General features: G+C 32.4%; 2 protein-coding genes across 7 annotated transcripts in view; both read left to right on the top strand.

Moving 5' to 3' along the window:
* The window catches only part of LOC134725922 (cGMP-dependent protein kinase, isozyme 1-like), a 58,575-nt gene extending 52,921 nt beyond the window's left edge, over positions 1-5,654 (top strand). For all 5 annotated transcript variants that reach the window (XM_063590213.1, XM_063590209.1, XM_063590211.1 and 2 more), the window contains 4 exons: positions 909-1,094; positions 1,594-1,660; positions 2,557-2,666; positions 2,915-5,654. In XM_063590213.1, coding sequence (XP_063446283.1) covers positions 909-1,094; positions 1,594-1,660; positions 2,557-2,652 — 349 coding nt within the window. In that variant the 3' untranslated portion in view covers positions 2,653-2,666; positions 2,915-5,654. The remainder of the gene's footprint in view (positions 1-908; positions 1,095-1,593; positions 1,661-2,556; positions 2,667-2,914) is intronic.
* A 7,505-nt stretch (positions 5,655-13,159) lies between these two features.
* Positions 13,160-24,761, top strand: part of LOC134725921 (chromosome transmission fidelity protein 18 homolog) — a 46,942-nt gene continuing 35,340 nt past the window's right edge. Inside the window, exons 1-3 of one of the 2 annotated variants that reach the window (XM_063590207.1) lie at positions 13,160-13,348; positions 22,117-22,389; positions 22,847-23,014. In XM_063590207.1, the coding sequence (XP_063446277.1) occupies positions 13,282-13,348; positions 22,117-22,389; positions 22,847-23,014 (508 nt within the window). In that variant the 5' untranslated portion in view covers positions 13,160-13,281. Of the gene's footprint in view, positions 13,349-20,391; positions 20,530-22,116; positions 22,390-22,846; positions 23,015-24,761 lie in introns of those variants that run through there. The other variant, XM_063590208.1, reaches the window with a different exon arrangement.

Below are 24,761 nucleotides of genomic sequence, written 5' to 3'. Positions count from 1 at the left end.
ATATATCGGTTTTCAAAATTTCCGAAGCCTTGTGTTAAGTGGTGTGTGCTATGCGTTACGGTATCAATTCTCTTTCACCAAGTTCGCACCAATTGATGTCTCTTCAATGACGCTCGATTCCAAAACTATCTTTGAGTTTAAGCCATATATAGCTCTCGTATTGACCTTTTAATGTTTTTGGATTCTTTTTTTTGTCATACTCATCTCGGATTAACATTAATCTAGCATTAACCACTTTGGGGGTTTAACATTTTGTATCGCTTTGGTAGTGACGTAGTCGATGCATCCTAGCTTTTTGTTGTAAAAGTCGTTGTCTTACCTCATCAAATAAATTTTTAAAAAAATTGGTATATGCGTCTTCCCCGATGCGTAGACTAGTTGGTCATGTGTCTTCTAGCATTGCTTTCTTTGTTATGTAGCGCTTTAAAATCTGGACGTGTCGGTCTGTTACAGAACTGGGCACACTTGTGTCGTTGTCCTGTTTATTTACCGCGTAATAATCATACTTGGAATATAAAGCAGTTATTATTTTGTGTGACTATTAGATACAATTTAATTATGTAGGTGATGGCAAAGTCCACGTTATTTTAATGGTTTTTAACATTTTTAAGCAGAGACATTCGAACTAAAAATATTATCCTTTTAAGAGGAGGGATTTGGGAGGTGACTGCGTCGATATGATCATTGTGTTGGGCTTAATCGAGTTCTATACCTGGTGACAAGATTAAATTGAATGTCCTGCTTGACTTTGCCATGTTTTCAAAACATAATATATCAGGTGAATTTTATTGAATTACCATCTTGTAGATGCTACAATACACTTACCAAATTATGTGTTGTTTTGATTGTACTGCTAATAGGAAGGGGTGTTAAATCAGTTGATTTAAAATTTCATCTTTTCATTTTAGTCCTCCGTTTGCTGGGTCAGATCCAATGAAAACATACAACATAATCCTGAAAGGAATTGACGTTGTAGAATTTCCCAGAAGAGTTGGTAAAACAGCTACAATGTTGATAAAGAAGCTTTGTCGAGATAGTCCAGTTGAGCGATTAGGATACGGAAAAGGCAACATTAATGAGATTAAAAAGCACAAGTGAGTAATATAAAAAACATTAACGGTCTAGACACTATTTAGATGATATCTTCGACATCTTTAACAAGTAAGATAAATTGTACAAGAGGACATTAACAAAAGCATTCTGAGACACTTTCGAATGATGCAAAATGCAATTGATATTAGTTATTAGATCTACAAAAGGTTTGAAAGTTGTCTTTTAATTATGTATCTTAATTATTTCGTAATCTTACGTGAGCACATTCAAAAGGATGTTATTGCTGTTTTGTGGAATTAATTTAGATGTCAATACATTTCTATTGCGTATAGGATTCCTTCACATGGTATTACATAATACATTACAACATTTACTTTAAACGTTGGAATGATTTGACCTTAATTCAGGCAATTATGATCTTATATCAGTGTTTGTATACAGCTTTAACAAATAACAGTAGGCAACATGACGCCTTAAATGTTATAAGAACCGACAAATGAAATACAGCGATAATTTTATTGATATCGTATTCTATTGTAGATGGTTTCAAGGCTTTGATTGGGAAGGTCTACAAACTCGGTCTATGGTTCCTCCAATTGTACCAAAGGTAAGAGTAATGTTAATTTGTTCAAAACGAGTTAGTATACGAAGAGATCTATTCTTGTCCTTGGAAGTTGTAACTGCACTTTGATAATAAGAATCGGGGAACTCCAGTTAAAAAAAACCTATGAAAAACGTTTGACGAGTTTGAAGTGCATGTCTGGATTTCAAGGGTTTCAACTCATATTGAAATATTCTATTACTATATGTTTCTGTACCTGTTCTGCCAGGACTATTTATGAAAACGTTTTAATGAGTTTGACGGTGACCTATAGTTGTTAATGTCTGTGTCATTTTGGTCTCTTGTGGACAGTTGTCTCATTTGGCAATCATACCACATCTTCTTTTTTGTATTGAAGTGCATTTCTAGATTTGGAAGGTTTCAACACATATTGAAATAGTTTATTATATGATTATGTACCTGTTCTGCCACGACTATTTTTGGTTTAAAAGCAAACTTTATTTATTTGACCCTTTCATGTCTCATGCTAATTCGATGTTTTTAAATAAAGACATGTCCAGTACGCACCAAAGAAAGTATAGAATATTTTATTTGGTGGTTTTAATGTGAATATATAGTCCAAACGATTGAAAATAGGGCGTCAAAGGGACTCTAAAAAATAATATTGCCATTTTTACGTATTACACTTAATTATATTTTTAGATCATCATTATACATTACTGGAAGATTAATTGCATTCCTATGAGTTCGATAACCTCATCCAATAACAGTGTCCAATAAATTCAATAAAAGATATCAGTTAAACACAGCTGCAAGTAATAGTTTTCAAGGTAATGAATGTACACGAAGTAATAGTATAAAGGTTTTCATTTTATGTTCTAGTAGTTTTCTCCTTGTCAACTGAAATAAATCACTTCATGTGTTGAAATGTTTTATTACAGATAAAAGGGGCAGCAGATTTTAGCAATTTTGACAACTATCCCAAGAATTCAGAGGTCCCACCAGACGAAACATCAGGATGGGATATAAACTTTTGAAAATCGTTAATATTGTAAGTAGCTACCAAAAATTGTATGTCTAAGTTATCAAATTGCCTATTATGAACTAGCTGTGAGCAAAGTAACAATTAACAAATTTGCAAAACATGCAATGATGTCAAAATATTGTGCTTGTAAATAGAGTTGACTTGATTAAATCTTGAAGAAAAAAAACCTTAAAGAAGTAATATCTGCGTGAAAAATAGTCGACAGTGTGTCTTGTCTTATTTTTTTTCTTTTTAAACTTCTTTTTTTTCTGCAGATTAACAGTCAGCAATCCTAGATGCCAAATTTGTTGTTGAATATGAAGCTCAAGGACATGTTTATATATCAGGTCTTCTACAAGGACGAATTGTGAGAAGGCAGAGAAAAAGACAGCGACATTTTTAATGCCAGTACTTGCATATGCATTATTTGTGATATTATTTCCATTTATATGTATACATAAATTTGAAGGACCAATATGACATGGGATATATTTTGTTGTGGATTAATGCATAGTGACATTTAAAGGTATTATACATGTACAAAATATAACATGGTCCTTACGTAAAGTTCGAGACTAGACATTATCAACTGGACCTTGCATACCTCAGATTTTGTTTCATTTTTTATCATGTCTTGATTTTGTTTATTTTAGGAAGCATGAATTTTGTGCGATAGTGTATTTTTTCTGAGAAATATTGTGCAGAATCGATAACATATGCATTGTTATTCTAAACAAAATTGATCAGAAATTTATATGCAACTACAATTAGGTAATCTTTTTTTTTTAATATGATTGCAAAGAATGCCAAAGTGCAACTTTTGTTACATTAACATTCATCATCATCTGGTAAATAATAGCACTTTATTATCTGTCCAGTTTCTGATCATTCCTGTTGTATACTTCTTTGGTTGGCTGATGATTGATTGTAAGTGTATAACACAACTTTCAGCACACTTAAGTTTTTGTTTGAAGAGAAAGCCTGAGTGCCAACAGAGAATCACTGAACTTTGGCAACAAAAGTAGCAACCATAGGCAATAATTATCGTTGTTGAACTTGCTTGCCATGAACGGGGTTCGAACTTATCCATCTGTGATGCTTGCTGGACTCACTGAAACATACTAATCTTTGGAAATATCCATACACTTATTAATGATAAATTGTTATCGCGAGTTCGTATGTTGTTTTTATTTTGCTTTGAACGTGTTGATCAGTTCGTTGTTAAGAACATTATTTATCAGAAAACCTGATCATCAATTAATTGGAGTTAGTTTATACGGTTTTCATTGTCGAATCACCAGATTTATATGACCGTCAAACAATTAAAAACAATTTAAACTTAGCAATGTCAGTTCAAACATAAATGACCGGTTACAGTTATGGAGGCCAGTTAAATTCATTCTCATTGTATTGCCATTATAAGTAAATTGATCGGTAGCTGAGTAGGATGATACATTGAATGGAAGCTAGGAAGAAAGATAGGTCATTTCAGAACTTTATCTTGTAATATGGCTTTGTATTATTATGGCATTTTCATTTTCAAAACAGTTTATTTTAATAATGAAAAAGGTTATACAGACAATTATTTTCCTTTCAAATGAACGATCGTCATTGTAAATGTTATGATGTTCATCCAAATTTTAAAGATCTTTAAAAATTGGTTATGATAATAGCCCTTTTCTTACATATATGAAGCAGTTATATATTTTCCATTGATAATTTGGTTCATTTCCTGCAAATCGGAAATTATATATATACATTCACGCAAGGACTATCTTCTCACGATTTTACGGAGCGACATAAAATGTTCAAAATTGTGTTCCGTCGTGTCAAAAAAGAATACTACTAGAGAATTGTTTACACTTTACACGTAAGGTTTCAATAAAGCCGTTTTACACAGCATTTTTAAAGATTTTACATAAAAAAAAATAATATTTTTTCACGTCAGGTAGATTTGTTTGCTTCATGTGTTCTGTAGTAAGAATATATGCAAGTACACTTTTCCACATAATTCAATAAAAATAAAAATCTTTTACAAACCAATTAATTTGATATCTCATGAAGTCCTTTCAAACTCGACAACTTGTTAATAAATTGTTTACAACAAGAAAGATATAGGTTATATATAAGGATTTTCATTATTTTATGAATTAAACATAAATGATTCCCATAGTGGAAAATGTGAAAGTCCGTATTAGTAGAATTTAATTTTATAAGATAAACTTGCCCAAAGGTATCCTGTTAGCTATGACTTGGCGTCTGTTGTCTTCAAAATATATCATTTTCACTGAAACAATCTCCCTGGAGTATCTCTTGTCAAATTAGATCTTTCATCTGAACGACTGAATATTGTTTATTTTATTCATTTGTAGACTGTTTATTTATAATAATTTCTGGTGTAATTAATTTATTATTTTCGTAATTAGAGCGATGTTTCAAAATGTAGTCATTCTCTCATATACAATAAGCTGCATCGTTTTGTTTTAATTTGATATTTAAAATGAACTGGTGCTATTTAATTGTAAAAATTAATTCAAATTGTTCATTGAAATACTGTATTGGTGCTGTATCGAGCTATATATACCAAAGTTTCTTTGGGGTCTTCCGCGGTAGAATATGTACAAATATACGAACAATTAAAGGCATTATATGGAAAATGAAAACATAAACATTGTTGTTAACTGCCTGCTTTCTGTAAGCAGTTATGACATTCATTTGCATTATTGAGATTATGTCAAAATGTTTGTTGAATATGTATATTTGGTCTTCATTTTCCTCAACTTTCAGCAAAATGTCTTTTTTAATGTAATTTAGATACTACGTTCAGGTAAAAATCTGGTTTGTTTTACCTTGCCATTTAAACATATTTGTAATTATGTATTAGTAAGAAAAGCGTCAATGTTTTATATGTTAAAATGCATTTTTGTTATAAAGCATTGTGATGAAATATGTTGTGTTTTAATACTGGTTATCCAATGCAAATTGTTCAAAGAAATAAATATGTTTGGGATCTTATTTGTTTATTATGCAATTTAATACAACTTTTAAAAAGTTACAAGATTAAACTGACCAAAGCCGGAATTGGGATAGAAAATTCAGAGGACTAGTATACAAACATCAAATAAAGGAAAAGCATTTTTGTTAGACTAGTAATAACAGTAACTTCCAAGACTCCAGCTTAATGAGAGTTAAAAGATACTAAAAAGATATTACATCCCATAAGTCTAAGAGAAATTACCAACGTCATGGCAAAGACAAAGAACGACAAAGAACAAACCACAATCTTCGATAAACAACAAAGAAAACTAAAGACTAAGTAACACGAACCCTACAAATACAAATATCTGAGGGTTGTTAATAAAACATTATTCTTCGAAAGGTTTACGATGACTATTCTGGTTTAGTAGATTGTTGAGTATATAATTGTGTTCTGCTATCTGGTGTTATCTACCTTATTTGTTTAACATCATAAAAGAGGGAAGAAAGATACCAGAGGGACAGTCAAACTCATAAATCGAAAATAAACTGACAATGCCATGGCTTAAAATGAAAAAAAGATAAACAGACAAACAAAAATACACATGACACAACATAGCAAACTAAAGAATAAACAACACGAATCCCACAATAAAATAGGGATGATCTCAGGTATACCGGAAGGGTAAGCAGATCCTGCTCCATATGTTGCATCTGTCGTGTTGCTTATGTGATAACAAATCCGTTAAATAGTCTCATTCGGTAGGTCACATTCATGAAAGGGAAGGGGATTGTAGTTACGACGTAAGGAACATACCCGATATCATTTGTGAAACGGTTATTCCATAACAGTCAACCAACTCGTGATGGCGTCCGTAAAATTTATGAAGGGATCAACTTCACCATTTGGAGCTCTTGGATTAATAGCTTCCTTGTGAGCACACTCTATCAAGAAATTCATGTTAGGAAATGCAAGCACGGGAATGTAGTATATATTGGGAGATATATACCCCGTATGCAGGTGCTGCTTGAATGTTGCTTCTTAGAAATGGAAAGCTGAAATCTTCTCTTTTGTCGTAAAGTTTTGTATTCAACCGACCCTCATTGTCAATTTCTAGATGTAAGTCAAGATATGAGGCCGACTCAACTATATCTGTAGTCTCCTATATCTCTAGCTCGATAAGATAGATGCGTTCAACATAGTCACCAAATTTTGAATTATTTAGTGAAAGAACATCATCTATATAGAGGAAAGTAGAGCTAAGGGATGTTGCTAACTTCTTGTCCTAAGAAGTTCCTGTAGGAAGTCAACCTCATAATAATAGATAAACAAGTCGGTAAGAAGAGGGGCACAATTTGTACCAATTTGAATGCCGACAGTCACAAATATGTTGTCAATCAAGAAATAAAGCATCTTGATAATGTCAGTTTCATATAATTTTTTGTTTGAATCAGAGTGATCCTTTACAAAGTAGGATTTATCCCTCCCTAAGACAAGCTACTCAGGATCATGTCTGCCTGCGTGTATGATGCTACTGTGTGCAATCATCTGTAGATACTAGCTGCCGATCTTAGTTGTCATGATGAATGTGTACTTCGAGGTCGCTTTTAGAAATACGGACATTCTTTTGTAGGTAGATATCAGAAAATGTGGTGTGAGTGAAAATGAGACAACTCTCCGTCCAAGTCACAATTTTTGATGCGTCTTATGTAGACGAAATCAGTCTTGTGTAGACGAAACGCGCGTCTGGCGTATTAAATTACAATCTTGGTACCTTTGATAACTATTTACACCACTGGATCGATGCCACTGCTGGTGGATGTTTCGTCCCCCAAGGGTATCATCAGCCCAGTAGTCAGCACTTCATCGTTGACATGAATATCAATTATATGGTCATTTTTATAATTTCCTATTGACAAAACTTTGAATTTAAGGAAAAACCAAGGATTTTCTTATTCCATGAAGTGATTACCTTAGCCGTATTTGGCACGAATTTTAGGAATTTGGGGTCCCCAATGCTTTTTGGGGTCCTCAATGCTCTTCAATTTTGTACTTGTTTGGCTTCATAACTATTATGGTATAAGCGTCACTGATGAGACGCGCGTCTGTTTTATTAAATTATAATCCTGGTACCTTTGATAACTAACTATAAAAGTTAACCACAATATTAAGTTCGTAAGTGTTCAATATTCTTTATATCATCACTTAACGGTAAAGTATTTTCCATTGCGAATTTTATTGTTTGTTGTATGTAAATAAAGGCAACAGAAGCATACCGCTGTTCGAAAGTCAAATCGAGTGAGAGACAACAAATCAGGGTTACAACCTAAAACTGAGGGAAACAAATCATCTATTAGTGGAAAACAACGAAACAACAGAAACATTGAAATGCAACCCAAAAGAGAAACGAAAATGCAACAATCGTAGAAACGAACTTTTAAATAACAACTGTCATGTTCCTGACTAGGTGCACGACATTTAAAGCAAAAATTATGGGAAATTGAGCCCTCCTTTTTGAAGTTAATTAGTCCTCATTGAAAATGGGAGTTGTAGTCGGCACATGTTTATGTAAGAACCTCTCCAGTTATTATTTTATTTCAGTGGCTTTTTGATATTTGGATAATTTAGATCTTTTACCATTCCGGTAATGATTAGTCACAACTGTTTTAAACTAGGTCGATTAGAGCTCGCAATTTTGAGGGGAAAAAACATCTGTCTATCGTTGAAGACGGAATTGTTATGAGTAGGCTAGATAAAACTTTCTATTTTGATATATACAAGGTTCGTTACAAATGTGCCATGTTTTTTTATGGTTTATGGAACGGGCTTCAACACTAAAAATAGAAAAGAACTAAAAAAAAAAATGCGTTGATAGTAAACTTGTCTGAAGCTTTTAAACTTCAATTATAAAACTGATTTCTGGTTTTGTTCCTATATTATTTTTGTCACCTTCAAGGATATACTTGTTATAATGGTGCTACTGTACGTTATAAGCTAGAGTACTGTTTATCATATCACAATAACACAATATATAAAAAGAAGATGTGGTATGATTGCGAATGAGACAACTATATCCACAAAAGACCAAAATGACACAAATATTATGTATAAGTACCCGTCAGATGGATATTAAAAAAGTAAACTAAACAGTATAAGTAATAATTTACAAATACAAATACAAGAAAACTATAACACGTAATTAAGATGATAAACAAAGTCAGTACCTTAAATCTAGACTTAAGACCATTGTGTATTATATATGATGTTGATATGGAATATTTATCAGTAAAATATTGGTTTCTTACAATGAACTTTTGATGAGAAAAAAAGTACGAGACGTTATTTGACATACCCCTGAGTTCATTAACTTTAAGTTCAGACACTGGAACCAATTAAGCTGAGTAGTGGCTGCAAGCTCTTAAATACCGAATGAGTTGGGAATGTATATCCCATTTGCATGCGAATTTGATTATTGCTATTAATGTGGGGGGAATTGATAATTTCAAAATTAAAATCGTCTCGTTTGACACAGATTCTGATAGTGAGGTGATCGTCATGTCAAGTTCGAGGTTTGAGTCTAAAAATAAGACCGAGGAAGTCGCGACTATTGTTTCTTTAATTGACAGCTCCAGGGATATATCAAAGGAACCCAATCAGAAACGTTTGAACATTTAATAGAAATCATAATAATTAATATATCTGAATGTGAACTTAAATTATCTGGCTTCTTTGGTCTTCTTCTTTTTGATAAGTGTCTGAAGGAACTCCGACTGATAGGAAAATGAGAAACGTTCGACAAGGAGGGGTGCATAGTTCGTTCTCATGGGAATGGCGACAATATGTTGAAAAAGTCTCTCCAAATTCGACAAAATGTTGTCAAAAAGAAACTCCGTGCTTCATATTTTACCTTTTATTCACTTTTAACCAAATATCTATCATTCAAGAAGAAAACTTTAATATTGTGTTTAATTCTTGCATTATATTCGTTCTTAATCTTTTCGTTTAATTGGTTTTAATTTAACGAAAATTGCAATGTACGACTTTAGGACAGCTGGGCAAAGCAGAAAGTACAGAAAATATGCTATAGAATGAGTTAGATTCTTTCTGAAAAATGTCACATGAATAAGATACTCAGTTATGACGATTTCAAGCACTATCTGTATGCAAATTGAACTGAACTTTAAGATCAAAGATCTTTGAAAAGTTTTATCACCACAAAGTTGCCGAAATTATTCTCATTATCAATGTGTATTGTATGTATGTGCAAGCCATGCAAGCCTTTACGAAATCGTCAGTAAAGTTTCGATTGCGTTCTACTGAGAATAGAATTGCACAATAAAACTCATTTGGATGGCAAAACCTTAATCGGAAAGCCGATATAAAATGTCTACACATGCTACTTCTTTGCTTTCTAAGTTATGTACAGTTTCTGGTACTAAATAAAATGATTATTTTTGTACCAATAAAGCTACAAAAATTTCCCGTGGCTTCGATGTTGATAAAACAAATGTTGTGCCAAAAATAAAGATATAACGAGGGGCACGCATGATTTGAGGAAATCCGACAACATAACAGCTATTTTAAAGACTACAAAATCATAACGAAGTCTGCAAATATAGTTTGGTCACTTCAGTTACAGATGACCACGAATATTTTCTATTTGTTGTAACTGCGATCCTAAGTTCTCTTCGATTGTGACATTGTATAATGCGACACACTATTGAGCAGGAATCACGCGGCTTACCCTTCCAAGTCTTGGTGGATTTTTTTTTTTTTTTTATATATTCTGCTTTCTGTTTAGAGCTTTTTCTTTGTAGTTTTTGTATTCGTGGATTTTGATTTTGTCATAACCTCTTACCTTTTTTTATGATTAGTTGGGCAAAGAGAAGTAACACACGTTTTTCTAAACCTTGAAACGTAAAGACTAGTTAAAATCAAGTTCTAAATATGTAGTTCTCAGATTATGTTTGAAAACAATAAGATCAGATTACGACAATAAAAAAGTTTATTAACAGTAATAATTACATAGTCATAAATGCCACAGATTACACAGAGATATTTCATTTGTGGTAGCAATCTCATGTCTTATAAACCGACGTTTTATCGGCTCTATTAAATAAACTGAAAAGAAACAATTATGGTACATTGAAAATAATCAAATATTTATCGTTTCGATGTTTAATAATTCATAACCCGTTTTTGTGTGGTTCATGCTGCTCAATCTTTAGATGTGCCGGATTTTTTTATACATCGAAATGACCGTGAGGTCATCATCTGATGTATTGCATAGATTGCCTTAGCTCTATTTGTCAAAACTTTTAGGAATAATTGTCCTCAATGCTCTTCAACTTCGTACTTTATTGGCATTATTAACTCTTTTTTTTTTTATTCGAGCGTCACTGATGAGTCTTTTGTAGACAAAACGCGCGTCTGGCGTATATACAAAGTTTAGTCCTGGTATCTATGATGAGTTTATTTACTACCACTGGGTTGATGCCACTGCTGGTGGAGATTTATTTCCCTGAGGGTATCACCAGCCCAGTAGTCAGCACTGTTGTGCTGACATGAATTGTCATTGATATGGTTATATTTTTTAAGTTAACTGTTTACAAAATTTAGAATTTTTGAAATACTAAGGCTTTTCTACCTCAGTCATAGATTACCTAAGCTGGCAAAACTTTTAGGAATATTGGTCCTCAATGCTCTTCAACTTTGTACTTATTTTGGCATTTTTAACTTTTTTTGGTATTTTTATCTTTTTTTGGATTCAAGCGTCACTGCTGAGTCTTTTGTAGACGACTGACGTATACACAAAATTTAGTACTGGTATCTATGATGAGTTTATTTGCTATCGCCTAAATTTCCATTATGAAAATTAGTTTTGGGTTTTCAACCGATTTATAAGAATTATAGATCTGCGTACATGATCGTCCCAAGCCGGAAAATCACAATTAGTGGGCTTGTTACGTTTTGTATTTAAAAAATAATTGTCTTATTTTGTTTTGAGGGTTTTTATCATTGCGTCAGTGGGTTTTACGCCAAAGACACGGCCAGTGGTATATATGTATTTGATACACCATGATAGCGTAAGCCCGTGTGAATTTATTAAGACATTATTGTCAAAGCATAATGATAGTTTCCACTGAATAATTTACTAATCAGAGACTACTTGATTATGTTCCGGACCATATGAGTATTTAGACCATACGCGTATGGTCATGACCATATGGGTATATACTCATATGGTCCGACCATACGCGTATGGTCGGGGTAATTAACACTCTGTTACAGTTTACTTTTAATACTTCTAAACTCTTCATATGGTATGACCGCTCATTCAAAATACGCTATCATATAGGTAATTCTATCATTATATTATAATAAAAAGATAAGCTAAATAAAAATAAGAAGTTTCACATAGTTAATTTTACTTAATTGTCAAATTTAAAGTAAACACATTTTATACCGATGGTCATTACCGATTAGTTATTACGAGTAATTGGCAATATGTCGACTAAAAAATTAAATTCCAAAAAAATCTTGAAAAAATACATATACCTATATGGTCCAAATACTCATATGGTCCGGCCCGTTAATAACCAAACGAGTATTATACTCATATGGTCCGACCATACGCGTACAGTCGGACCATACGCGTATGGTCGGACCATATGAGTATACGCATACGGTCATGACCATACCCGCATGGTCCAAATACTCATATGGTCCGGAACAATTATACATGTCTCTGCATCTTTTAATTTCATTTTTCCACGGCTTTGTTTTTGCTGTAACTTAATGCATTTCTTAACTGCGTTCTTTTATTTGTCTTTGTAAATTGTAACATTTACTGTTAAGTTATTTTTTGTAATATCCCTTTGACGTGGCTCGGAAATTATACATCCCGTCACTGTGTTATGGGCAGATATATTTTTGTATTCTAGTCGATTCCTAGTCATGCTTTCGGTTTTTTTGTGTGTTCTTTTGCCTAAATGCCTTTTTGGGTTTTTGTTTTTGGCATAATAGTTAATCACTTATTTATAGTAATTGAGCGCCCGTATCCCTATTTTTGACTTTTTTACTTATGATCATAAATATGTCTAAAGTTTTTTTGTTTGCAAATTGTTTAGTGTCAATATTATGTAATTTTATGGGACTGTCATACAAGACGTTAGCTATAAAAACAGGGTTAATCCACCATTTTCTTTACACGCAAATGCGATGTACAAAGTCTGAGGATAATGACTGTTGATTATCTCCACACGTTTAATGTGTTTGAGCTTTTGATTTTGTCATTTGATTATACGGACTTTTCATTTTGAACTTTCCACGGAATTCTGTAATTTTGATTTTTTTTACTTTCACAGTCAAATGCACAAATCTTCCATTCTAAAATTCATATAAAACAAACATTTTTATTTTTTTTTCTTAAATCAATGTAAACTATTCGGAATCAGTTCCATGTTTGTCCGGATTGGACTTGTTTTTAAAATAAATTATAGGTCTTTGATGCGCTTTAACAAACCAATATTTTTCAAGTAAAGTTAAGTTTAAAATATACATCGAAAATTACGCGGGAAAGTATAAAGAAATGTTTTTTGTTTATGAAAAATAATAAGATATGTCGTAATCAATAAATGATCTGAATTTGAATTAAGTTAAAAGATGGAGGAAGAAGATTTCGATCTGCAATATGCAGATGAACTTGATGCCATGGACAATTTTGATGGGCGTAAGCTAATTTATGTTATTTCCATAAACAATGATAAATTTCTTTGAAATAATATTTTTTTATAAAATTTGCCATTGGACTCAAAAGGTCCACAATATTTAAATAGGTTATCTCCTGTAGTTGTTGACTTAAATACTGGTATACCAATACTGTGCACATTTAAGGTTCATGTGGACCCTATGGCTAAAATGGCCGTATTTTCACCTCAAAATTTTCTCTGAGTACAGACAAACCTGCGCATCTGTAAAAAAATTCAGGCATAGCATGCCCCAGATAAATGAATTATAAGTATGTTTTATGTTTTAGAAAAATAAAAACTTACCAGGATTTTGCCGTGCACTTTTTTTCCTTCCTCCAGAAGGTGCTAAAATAAACTAAGTTGGGAAACAGGTTTGAGAACTTCCCCACAGGTAAAAAATTAAAGTGAGCATTTTTAATTGACATGGACATTAGATGGACAATAGATACCTGACAATAATTGGTTATTTAAACTGTGTACCTGAGTGGACCATATCAAGGTAAACTCAACTGTTTGTTAATTTTATCATCTTCTGCAGAGACGAAAAAAAGTGTACGGCAAAATCCAGTTAAGTTATGAATTTTCTAAATCATACATGTCTTTTGAATTTTATTTATCTAGGGCATGCTATGCCTTAAAACTTTTCCAGATGCACAGGTTTGCCTGTACTCAGACAAAAATTTGAGGTGAAAATATGGCCATTTTAGCCATAGGGTCCACATGAACCTTAACTAGAATCCAATTCAATTCAATTCAATTCAATTCAAAATATTTTATTGTTCAAATATCAAATGTACATTTAAACAAAGGGATCGGACAAAAGGCAGTGCCTATACAAATCCTTTCCCATACAAGATGGATTGAATAACATGCATGATAGTATATAATTTTCTGATAAGTTAATAGATCATACGTTGTTGCAGTGAGTCAGGGAGGCCGTTCCTCCACTTCTTGAAGTATTTTTTGTGTATACATATATAAATAACTATGTTAACAAAGTTAAAGCAAGACCTACTGAAGGTGATATCGAATTTTGTACCAAAACAATAACTGTTGGTTAGGAATCAAATAGATCATAAAGTGATTTTTACTCAAATTCACAAGCTCACTGCAACAAAGTTGTTCTATTTATATGAATAAAAAAATTGATTGGCCCTTTTTTGCAATACATAAATAATTTAGTCTACCATCTTATTACATGACTATTAATTTCTTGATTTTTGAAAATATAATTACTAATACAAAAAATATAATAAAATATATATAAATTTATTTGCAAAAAGATGCTAAACACAATTGGTTGTTTTTTGTGTTAAAAGTTAGGTTTGTCTTTAATTAAGACTAAAGAGTGGTACACTGTGGTTATAGGCTGGTTTCTAAACAGTATAATATCACATGAATTATTATAAAAATCTTCCAGTTTCATGAATATATTGTTGTACATATGTAAATATCTCTGTGTTTTCATCAATATTTAAGTCTGAGCAACCCTGTAGTAGGACATCAAGATTGACATTTTTAAAGTTACTTATTTTTCGAAAGAGCTCATATCTCTGATAAATGTAAAATGGACAAACATAAAAGAAATGAAAATTATCTTCTACTGGATCTCCACATGCACACATAGAGCTGTCCGACAAATGATCAAAGAAGAGATGATCTTTTAGATCACTAGCCTCATTTCTTAATTGGCAGTGGATTATATTAACTTTACGTGAACCAGTGGAAAAGAAAACAGGACAAGGACTTATGTCCTCATTCAGTTTTCTTTTAAATCCTGTGAAGCTTAAAATATTTTTAACTTCTCCATCAAGTGAATTCCACTTTTCAAGAGTATGTGGAATAAAACTGTTTTTATAGGCTGTGGTTCGACACTGAGGAGTTTTAAATTCCCTTTTTTTTCTCAGACCATACTGGTCATTAGTGTTTGTACATGACAAGATATCAGCAGCAATATAATTAGGAATATCTCCAGAAATAGTTTTATGAAGAAACAATAATTTGTTTTTCTGACGTCTATTCTGGAGGGAATCCCAACCTAATTCCTTATATAATTTCCATCTAGGAGTTCCCTTTCGAAGCCCAGTTACAATTCTGGCAGCAGCTTGTTGTACAGACTCAATTAGATCTGATTCTTCTTGTGTGCAGTTGTCCCAAATTATGTTCCCATATTCTAAAATAGGCCTTATAAATGCAATATAAAGTCTTTCAAGAGACTGTCTATCAATCTTATGTTTTAAATATCTCATAATCTTAAGACGTTTACAAGCTTTTGAATAAATATCCTGTATGTGACTAGACCATTTGGCATTAGAAGATAAGGTTATACCAAGATGTTTATGTTCTGAGACATTTTCTAGAGGTGCATCATTCATGCATAGTGATGTGACATCAATATTTCTTTTTCTCGTAAAATACATAGATTTGGTTTTGTCTGCATTGAAGGTTACACCCCATTCCCCTGCCCATTGATCTAATGATTCTAGATCTTGACCCAAGGATTCAGCTGCTGATCTCTCATCATGTACAACACAATATAGACAAGTATCATCTGCAAACAGTTTTATTTTGTTTGTAACCGCATCTACTATATCATTCACAAACAATAAAAACAGAAAAGGGCCCAAGATGGATCCTTGAGGGACTCCTGCCTTGACAGTATTCCAGTTAGAAAAAAAACCATTTACTCCAACCCTTTGTTGTCTATCAGAAAGATAACTTTTGAACCAGTTAAGCAAATTACCCTTTATTCCATATTTTCTTAACTTATATAGAAGTCCCATGTGCCATACACGATCAAATGCCTTTGACAAATCACAAAAAATAAATCTGACATCTTTCCCTTTGTCAAGATTTTTTACAATCTCATCATATAATAAAAGTAACTGATTTATAGTAGAGTCCTTGTTTCGGAACCCGGACTGTTGATCAGTTAATATTGCATGATCATGTATATAATTATGTAAATACTTAAAAATAATTTTCTCCAATATTTTGCTAAAACAATTAGTAACAGAGATAGGTCTGTAGTTTGAAACATTGTCCTGATCTCCTTTACCCTTGTAGATAGCTGATACATTTGCCAATTTCCAATCACTGGGAACTGTTCCTGATTGTAAGCTTTTATTAAATATGAATGTTAGAGGTGTAACCAGTGATGGGAAAATTGCCTTAAGAAATTTTGGAGGTAGCTTGTCAGGTCCAGCTGGTTTGTTAATATTTAAAATTTGGAAATGGTCAATTACATCCTGCTCTGTAATCACTATGTCAGACAGCTCATATGGTGACAAAGGTGGGACATTAGGCAATTGAGGTTCTGTGTCAAATCTAGATATTGAGCAAAAATAATCATTTATGGCTGTTGCTTTCTCAATGGGGTGAATAAGAATCTCTCCATTTACCTTAATGGGAGAATTTTGACTCTCTTTATTTTTAAATTTGCAAACACTCTTAGCTATTCTCCACCACTTCCCTGGTGGGATTGATTTATCGACTAGGGAATTATGCAAGTTAATCAGGTATTGACGTTTAGCTTCTCTTACTAGATCAATCACTTCATTTCTAAGTTCTTTAAATTTTTTCCAGTCTGAAATTAAATTTCTTGATTTAGCTTTTTTGTAAGCACGGTTACGCTTTCGCATTTTAACTTTAATACTGGTTGTGATCCAAGGTTTGTCCCTGGGTCTCACCAATACTTTTTTTTGGGGAATATATGTGTCCATGACATGATGAACTTCTTGGTTAATTAGACCATTTATCTTATTAATGTCATGAACATTTTTAAAGCATTCACACCAGTTTATTCTTTGTAAATACATGTTTGCTGATGCATAGTCACCACTCTCATAGTCATAAACTACTTTTGAATAAGCTTTTTGTCTAGCAGAGGAAAAATTAATCTCAATAAGTGTTGGAGAGTGGTCGCTACAAAAACTTGGTAGTACCATACTATTTCTTAATAAACTAAGATTATTCATATATATAGGGTCTAAGAGTGTTGCAGTTGAGGAGGTTATTCGAGTAGGTTCCTTAACAACATTTTCTATGCCATATCTTTCACAGATTCTTGATATCCTACTAGTCGGACTTGCTTTTAGTAAGTCAATGTTTAAATCACCAAGCAATATTACATTTTTATCAGTATCTATTACATTATCTAATAAATTTTCAAAATGGTCAAGTGATGTGACTGGTGCATTTGGAGGTCTATAAAAACATACAACTAAGAATCTACCAGTTTTTGTTGTAATTTCAACACAAACTGATTCTAATTCAGCTATTTCTAAGTCACTACGGCGTTTACAATGGAGACTGTCTCTTACATAGATCAAAATTCCTCCTCCACCGTCAGTTAACCTGTCTTTTCTGAATAAGTCAGGATTATGAAAATTTGGCATTACCAAATCAGTGCTTCCAACATTTGCTTTCAGTTTTGTTTCAGATACACAAATCACATCACATTCACCTAGTTCTGAATGAATTAAATCAGTTTTATAACGTTAGGAATTAACATTAATACCAGCTATTTGAATATTTTGATAGCTATATCTTGATGAGTTTGGTCCAGGATTTTGTTCAATGTCATTACTTTGTAGTAAGATTAATACAATAATAAGACTAAAAAATAAGTTGGAGATATATACAGTTCTGATACTAGGTTTATCATCAATATGGACATTATAAAGTGGTAATAGAGTATTATCCATGATCACTAATAAATGAGTTAGTAAGCATACTACAAATTATTTGGATAATGCCCATAAAGTTTGTCACATTAATATTATACATACTGTTTGACAGCATAAGTCTACAACCATAACCACTCTGTGCTGGTATTTGAATGGATAAAATCCAGCATTTATTAGTTCTCAATAAAATAAAAAATGATTGAAGGAGAAAAGGAGAAGGGGGAGTACTCACTGCATACATGTAACACACCAAAAACCAGACATGTTGGAGTTTTATAAACTGGGTCATGTCTAGAGGTACATGCAGCTAGGGATAAATAGGAAAAGGATTGTACATTAAGTTATTGTATGTGTGTTATGATGTTCGATGATAAAAAAAGGGGAAAGTATGCCAATGGAATTGTTTTGATTTCAGTCTAGAATAAATTTTAGATCCAAATGACGGTATGAAAAGACTCATCGAACTGGAAATTTGATATTTTGCCGAAACTAGTACAAAGAGGAATAACTCAATTTGTAAAAATGGATTAAGGGAAAAAAAAGAAATTTAATTGTGGAGTTTGCCTTGATTAACATATGTATAGAATTTATGTAGTTAGATTAGCATTAGATATAATATAATTAAGATTGTCTTTGAAATATTATGTACAGATTGTTTTTAATAACTTGTAATAGAGTTAGCTGATGATGAGCGGGCTCTCAATGGGACCTCGTTGGTTACAGGTGTTGACGTCAGTCCTGCTAACGGTCGAAATATGTTTGCGCTGACACTTAAGGACTTAGAACTTTTTGCATAGGCTGGACGTGGTGTTCTAGCTTGGTGATCAGTCTCTGGGACGTCGGAAGAAATCTTTAGTTTAAGGAACTGAGTAAGATCTTTCTCAGTTTTAATTTGAAATGTCTGGTCTTGGGTTAAGTTCCGTACTAGAATTTTCCCATCATGAGTCCAGCAGCTGTTTATGAGCTTGTCGTGTTTCAGTTGTCTTGCTTTTCGAAATAGAGTCGCACGCTTTAATGTTAGAGCCTCGTTGACATATATTCTTTTTTTAACATTATCTTGCTCATCATTGACCATCTTCAAGTTCTTTTTGTTACTGTACACCAATGCTCTATCTCGGTATGATATAAAGCGAATTATGATATCTCGAGTTTTTCCCTTTTTTCTTTCGCCAATACGATGTGTGCGGCCTATATCACGAAGAGACAATTTTCTGTCATGGGGTTTGATTATCATTTTGTTTATGACGGACAGAACTTTAGAGTCTGTATCTTCATCAAAGGTGGCTTTTTCAGGTTCTGGAATACCGCTCATTTTTAAACAAGTTCTTCTGGAATACTGTTCCATATCATCTAAGCGGAGTTCAAGTGTATTAATATGGTTTTGAAGTTCGTCAAAAACATCTGATCTGAAAACATCTATTAGGCAATTTCGAATATTTTGATTTTTTAGCAGTTCATCTACAAGAACCTTGATGGAATTGTCATCTTTTGACACAGATTGAATAAAGTCTGCAATTTCAGACACATTGGAATCAGAGTCACTTATATGCTGGCGTTTGGCCGCGGATACGGATCGGTTTCTCTGTGATGTTCTAGTGGCTGACTGGTTGGGTTTGAAACCACCCCTCCCTTTACCACTACCGCGACCCCTGCCGTGCCTTCCACCACCTGTCATGGTTTTCAATTATGTTATATTCACAATGTACGAAAGGTACAATTATAGTCAGTTGGATTGTTTGTGAAATAATATAGATGTTTTCTGGAGCACTCGTTGATACACGTGCATATATTGTACGATATAATAATTGTAAACACTTAGATTGTTGAGTGTAATGTTTATGTTTTTGTTATCGTATGGATTGTCCGACAGGTAAAGGTCAGTTGTAATAGTGAGCACTAATCACTTGTAGATGTTTGTTTTCTCAGGATGTCTTTAATTCACCTCAAAATTCAATAATTTCAAATTGTTTTTATCATTAATGACTCGATAATTAGCTAATATCCATTTTACCGTTTTTTTAACATCAAAAACTCACTATAACATTATGAAATGGACTTTTTCCTTCTCCTAAAAAATACACGTCTGTTCACTTCAACGCCATCTTAGAATCCAGGGCTAATACAGCTGTCTGATCGATCACTGTGTACTACTACTTATCAATATCATACCTTTGAAAGAAGATACATGAACAGATGAACTTTATTAAAATCAAATGTTTTGCAGTCATAAGCATTTATGTCATATAATGAAATTTCTCTTCCAAGTATTTATTCTTGTAAATAGTAAATTATTACTATTATTACTAAATTATTGCACTGCACCCTGATCTGTACATGTACTGTACAACTCTCAAGTAGAAATTATAATTAAATTTTTAAACAACACCTGCATGCCCTGCCATTATCCATAAATAATCTAACTTGGTCAGTGGATTGTTAAAAAATTCACAGCATATAAATCAATGTTACAAATGGTAAATTATTAATCCAGTCAATCTAGCATAAATTTGACCATAACCTAAAAGTAATTGCAACAGAAGATTTTTAAGTTTTAATCTTAAGCATTATACCCCAAATATACACAGAAAAAAGTCCCGTAAAATCTAACTTGAGGAAGACTAAAAAAATCACCATTTAAAATTCCTATGGAGATTTGTATTAAAGAGGGAGATAACTCTTGCAAAAAAGGCAGCAATATCAATAAAAATTGATACAAAATTATAACTTTACCGCTTCTATTCATCAGAATGTATTGATTCTTGATTTTTTAGCAGTCTTTACAGTATAATAAACAACTCTTAAGGTGTTTTCATATATTTTATCAAGCTATAATCTAGATTTTGTAATTCATTAGTTTACCATTTATTGAATTTTTCAACATGTCAAGGTAAAGAATCTCAAATTTAATAAAAAATAATTAAGCATGTATTCTTCTTTTTGTGGTTTAAAGTTTCTTTAGATAAGTAAGTTGCTGAAATAATATAATATATAGATATAAACTTTACCAAATTTTCACATTATTTTTTCAAAATAGTTACAAAGCTTCAAATTTGCCAATTCTTTAATGAAAAATGCACGAAAAAATAAAAAACTACCCATACCACTTCGGTTTTGTACATTTCATGAGCAGAAGATTACATATGTCAGTCAGATACAAACGTATAACCCCATCAAAGTATCATACTGTACATAAATTTCAAGAAAAACAACCAAAAACTGACCAAAAAAGACTAATTTTTGTAAGAGTTATCTACCCTTCCAATGTTAATTTCCATAGGAAATTAAAAGTGCTGATTTTGAGATTTCTGCAAGTTAGATTTTATGGGACTTTTTTCTGTGTATTTAAAGGGCATAATACTATAGATTAGAACTAAAACATTTTCTGTTGCAATTAGTTTGAGGTTAAATCTTAGTTGGACTGGACTATATAGTTATTTAGGAAATATAAACAGTTTTATCGTGTTACTACAAATATATAAACTGACAAAATTTATCATTAATTACATGTATAAAAAAAAGATGTTGTATGTTTGCCAATAAGACAAATCCACAAGAGACCAAATGACACAGAAAGTAGCAACTATAGATCACTGTATGGCGTCTACAATGATCAAAGCCCATACTGCATAATCAGTTATTATAGGCACCAAAATGACAAATTTAAAACAATTCAAACAAGAAGACTAACGGCCTAATTTATGTACAAAAATGAACGAAAAACAAAAATGTATCACATCAACTAACAACAACCACTGAATTACATCATGACAAAACCAAAGCACAGTTGGCTACTGTACAGAAAGGGATGATGTACATTGTATTTTATTGATATGTGAAATAAAACAAAAATGCAGACTATTCAATTGTTAAAATATATATTATATGTGTTTTATTCTTTTTATTACATCAATCTTAATTTAAATTATTGAAAGAATTATTTTTTAACATAAAAATAGAAAAGCAATAGTGTCCAAATCATTATAGAGTATTTTGCTCAAGAATTATTTGCACACATCAGCAAAAATTCCAGAATGATTAAATCTTTTACTTTCTATTTTTAGCTGGACCAGAACCTTCACCACCAAAGCCAAAACGCTCTCTTAATTTCTGTACACCTGTTCGAAAAAGTAGTCTTTTAGATGAGTTGAATGACAGTCTTATGACTCCATTAGATAGTCCTCTTGACTTGTCTGATGGCTCTGTGATAAAGCAAAGGGTGCGGAATGACTCTGATACACCATGCAAAACAGGTAGGAGGGACAAAAGGATACGCAGCAATGAAAATGGACACACAGGAGAAGAAAATAACCAGACTGCTGATATGCTAGATATAGGTACTTTATATAAAAAAAATATCAATATGATGTTGTGAGCAACAAAAACTGTGTCAATATTTAAAAGGATAATGACAATAATGTTCTTTATTCAGGTTAAGTTATACTACTATTTTCCTCAGTTAATGAGAGATCCAGCTGTTTAAAATACTGAAAATTATCCAACTGTTCTCAACAGAGAGGATAAAAATTTGTCATGCACATCACAATTTGAATAAACAACACAACAGAGAGACTGACAGAAATACAAACTGTCAGGCTGCCTGGCTTTGATGCTGACAGGCTGACACTGAGATATTAAAAAGACAAGAATAAAAACCCATGTATTCTGTCAATTTTATCAGTTTTACAAAAGAAAGGCAAGATGAGATAAAATTATATATATTTCTATATTTTTACTCGAGAATAATGTAAGCTAATTGAAAGTGTTCTTTTGCTGATTGATACATTTTTGTAGGTCCACAGAGTAAGCGCCAGAGAGTGAATGGATTTTCCAGACTTCCAGATATGGATGCTGATGACATCACACCGCCATCTTCACCAACAACAGCTGATAAAATTGTGAATTTAAGAAACAGAACACTTCACAGTCACTTAGATGATGTACATGATCAAGTTGACGATGGTTATTAAGTTAATCATATTAGTATGACATTCACTAGAAAATAAAAAGTTTGTTGGAGAGCTTAACTCTCCATATTTTAACTGAAATCTAATGTTTTTATTGCAAGGTTTTTAGAATTTTTATATAAAAATAATGAGACTAAAAAAATCTTATTTTTGGCTTCAATGACTTTCATAGATAATGATTGTATGGTGTTTAACATCCAGTGGCAAAATATAACATGCAAATCAGGACAAGAACATGTTAATGTGATATGAACCCTACTGAATACAAACGACTAGCTAAGTCAAAATTGTAATGTGCTAGTTTACAAGGTAACAGTCTACAGGAAATATGTAAACCCGACTGATACATTATTATGTTTCCAAACAAACCCAGTCTTTGCTCTTACTCCACATGCTTAGCAGAGAAGTAGCAAATGTGTTTATAGTCAAATTTGATCGTTGACTGAAAGATTTTGTGAAGACTGTATGCCTTGTATGCCCTACAAACCATGAGTAATGAGCAAAAACCAAACTGTGTAGTACGGCCCTGGTGTCACAAAATGTTAAATCATTTAAAAATTAAAGCTAACAACCTGATCAATGATGAAAGCTAAAAACTAAGAGCAATTATGTTAATCAGCAACAAATGACAATCACTCATTTTAAGGCTCCTGGCTAAATACTGTATCAAAAGAATGATGCAGGGTTAAAGTATTTGTGAGCATGCAACCCTCCCCTAGACCATGACCAAATTGTAAAAAATCAGTTGTCAATGGGCTAGACTTGTCAAATATTACTAAGCACATACAGTTAAAGAAGGCATTATGTAGAAGAAATTGGTACCATATCATGCAGTATAAATGACATTTAAATTACAACTTAGAATATAATGTTAGGTTAAAATTTGTTGGCCTACTGATCTGATTACATGATTTTCAGAAGAAGAAACTGTAATATATGCTTTTTGGGGAAAGACGGCTTCAAGCCATCAATCCCCTATGGGGTTGACCAGAGTGACACTCCCTCACATCATTCATTTTGTTTTTATACATGTTATAGTGTGGAAAACCCCCCCCCCCCAACAAATCTTACTTAGATTGATGAGAAGGAGACCCAGAAATGAATAGTTTGACTTTAAACACTTTTTTACACATTTCCCTTCTGTTTCTCACGAAATTATCGTATCTTGAACTCTCCTTTACATTATTTACGTTTATTTTACAATCCGGAAAAATTAGTATGACAAGATATTCTAAATATATCCAACCTACATTGTATTTTATAGTGACGTCATTCTTGGAAGAAGCAGGGATATCCTTCACCAGTTCACTGGTTATTTAAATCATTCTTAGAGATCCTGCACTAATTACAAATTTGTATTTGTTAAATCTAAACATAATATTGTTTACTGTAGATGATTTAAACATCAACATACAATACTTTAATTTGTAGGTCATCAACTTTCAAAATAAACAAAAATCGTGGGGTTACATGAGACAGGGGAAAGAAACGATTTTATTACTTTTTTCGGGTCTCACTAATCAGAGACAAGAAGCGTCAAGAAGCGTCAAGAAGACTATTTAGCGACAAGAAAAACGTTATTCTTTTTGTCGCTTCTTGTCGCTAAAATTCTTCTTGTCGCTAATTCGTGAGACCACTTTTTTCTGTAAAAATTCTGGGAATCTTCCTCCAATTCAGGAGCACCTCAATTGATGAGTAATTATCCACTAAAATAAAAGTTAATGTATTTAAACACTTCAAAT

The sequence above is a fragment of the Mytilus trossulus genome, chromosome 7 (genome assembly GCF_036588685.1).
Source record: "Mytilus trossulus isolate FHL-02 chromosome 7, PNRI_Mtr1.1.1.hap1, whole genome shotgun sequence".
Lineage (NCBI taxonomy): Eukaryota > Metazoa > Mollusca > Bivalvia > Mytilida > Mytilidae > Mytilus > Mytilus trossulus.
Note: the sequence above shows the minus strand (reverse complement) of the source record. Positions and strands in the feature narration are given on the sequence as shown.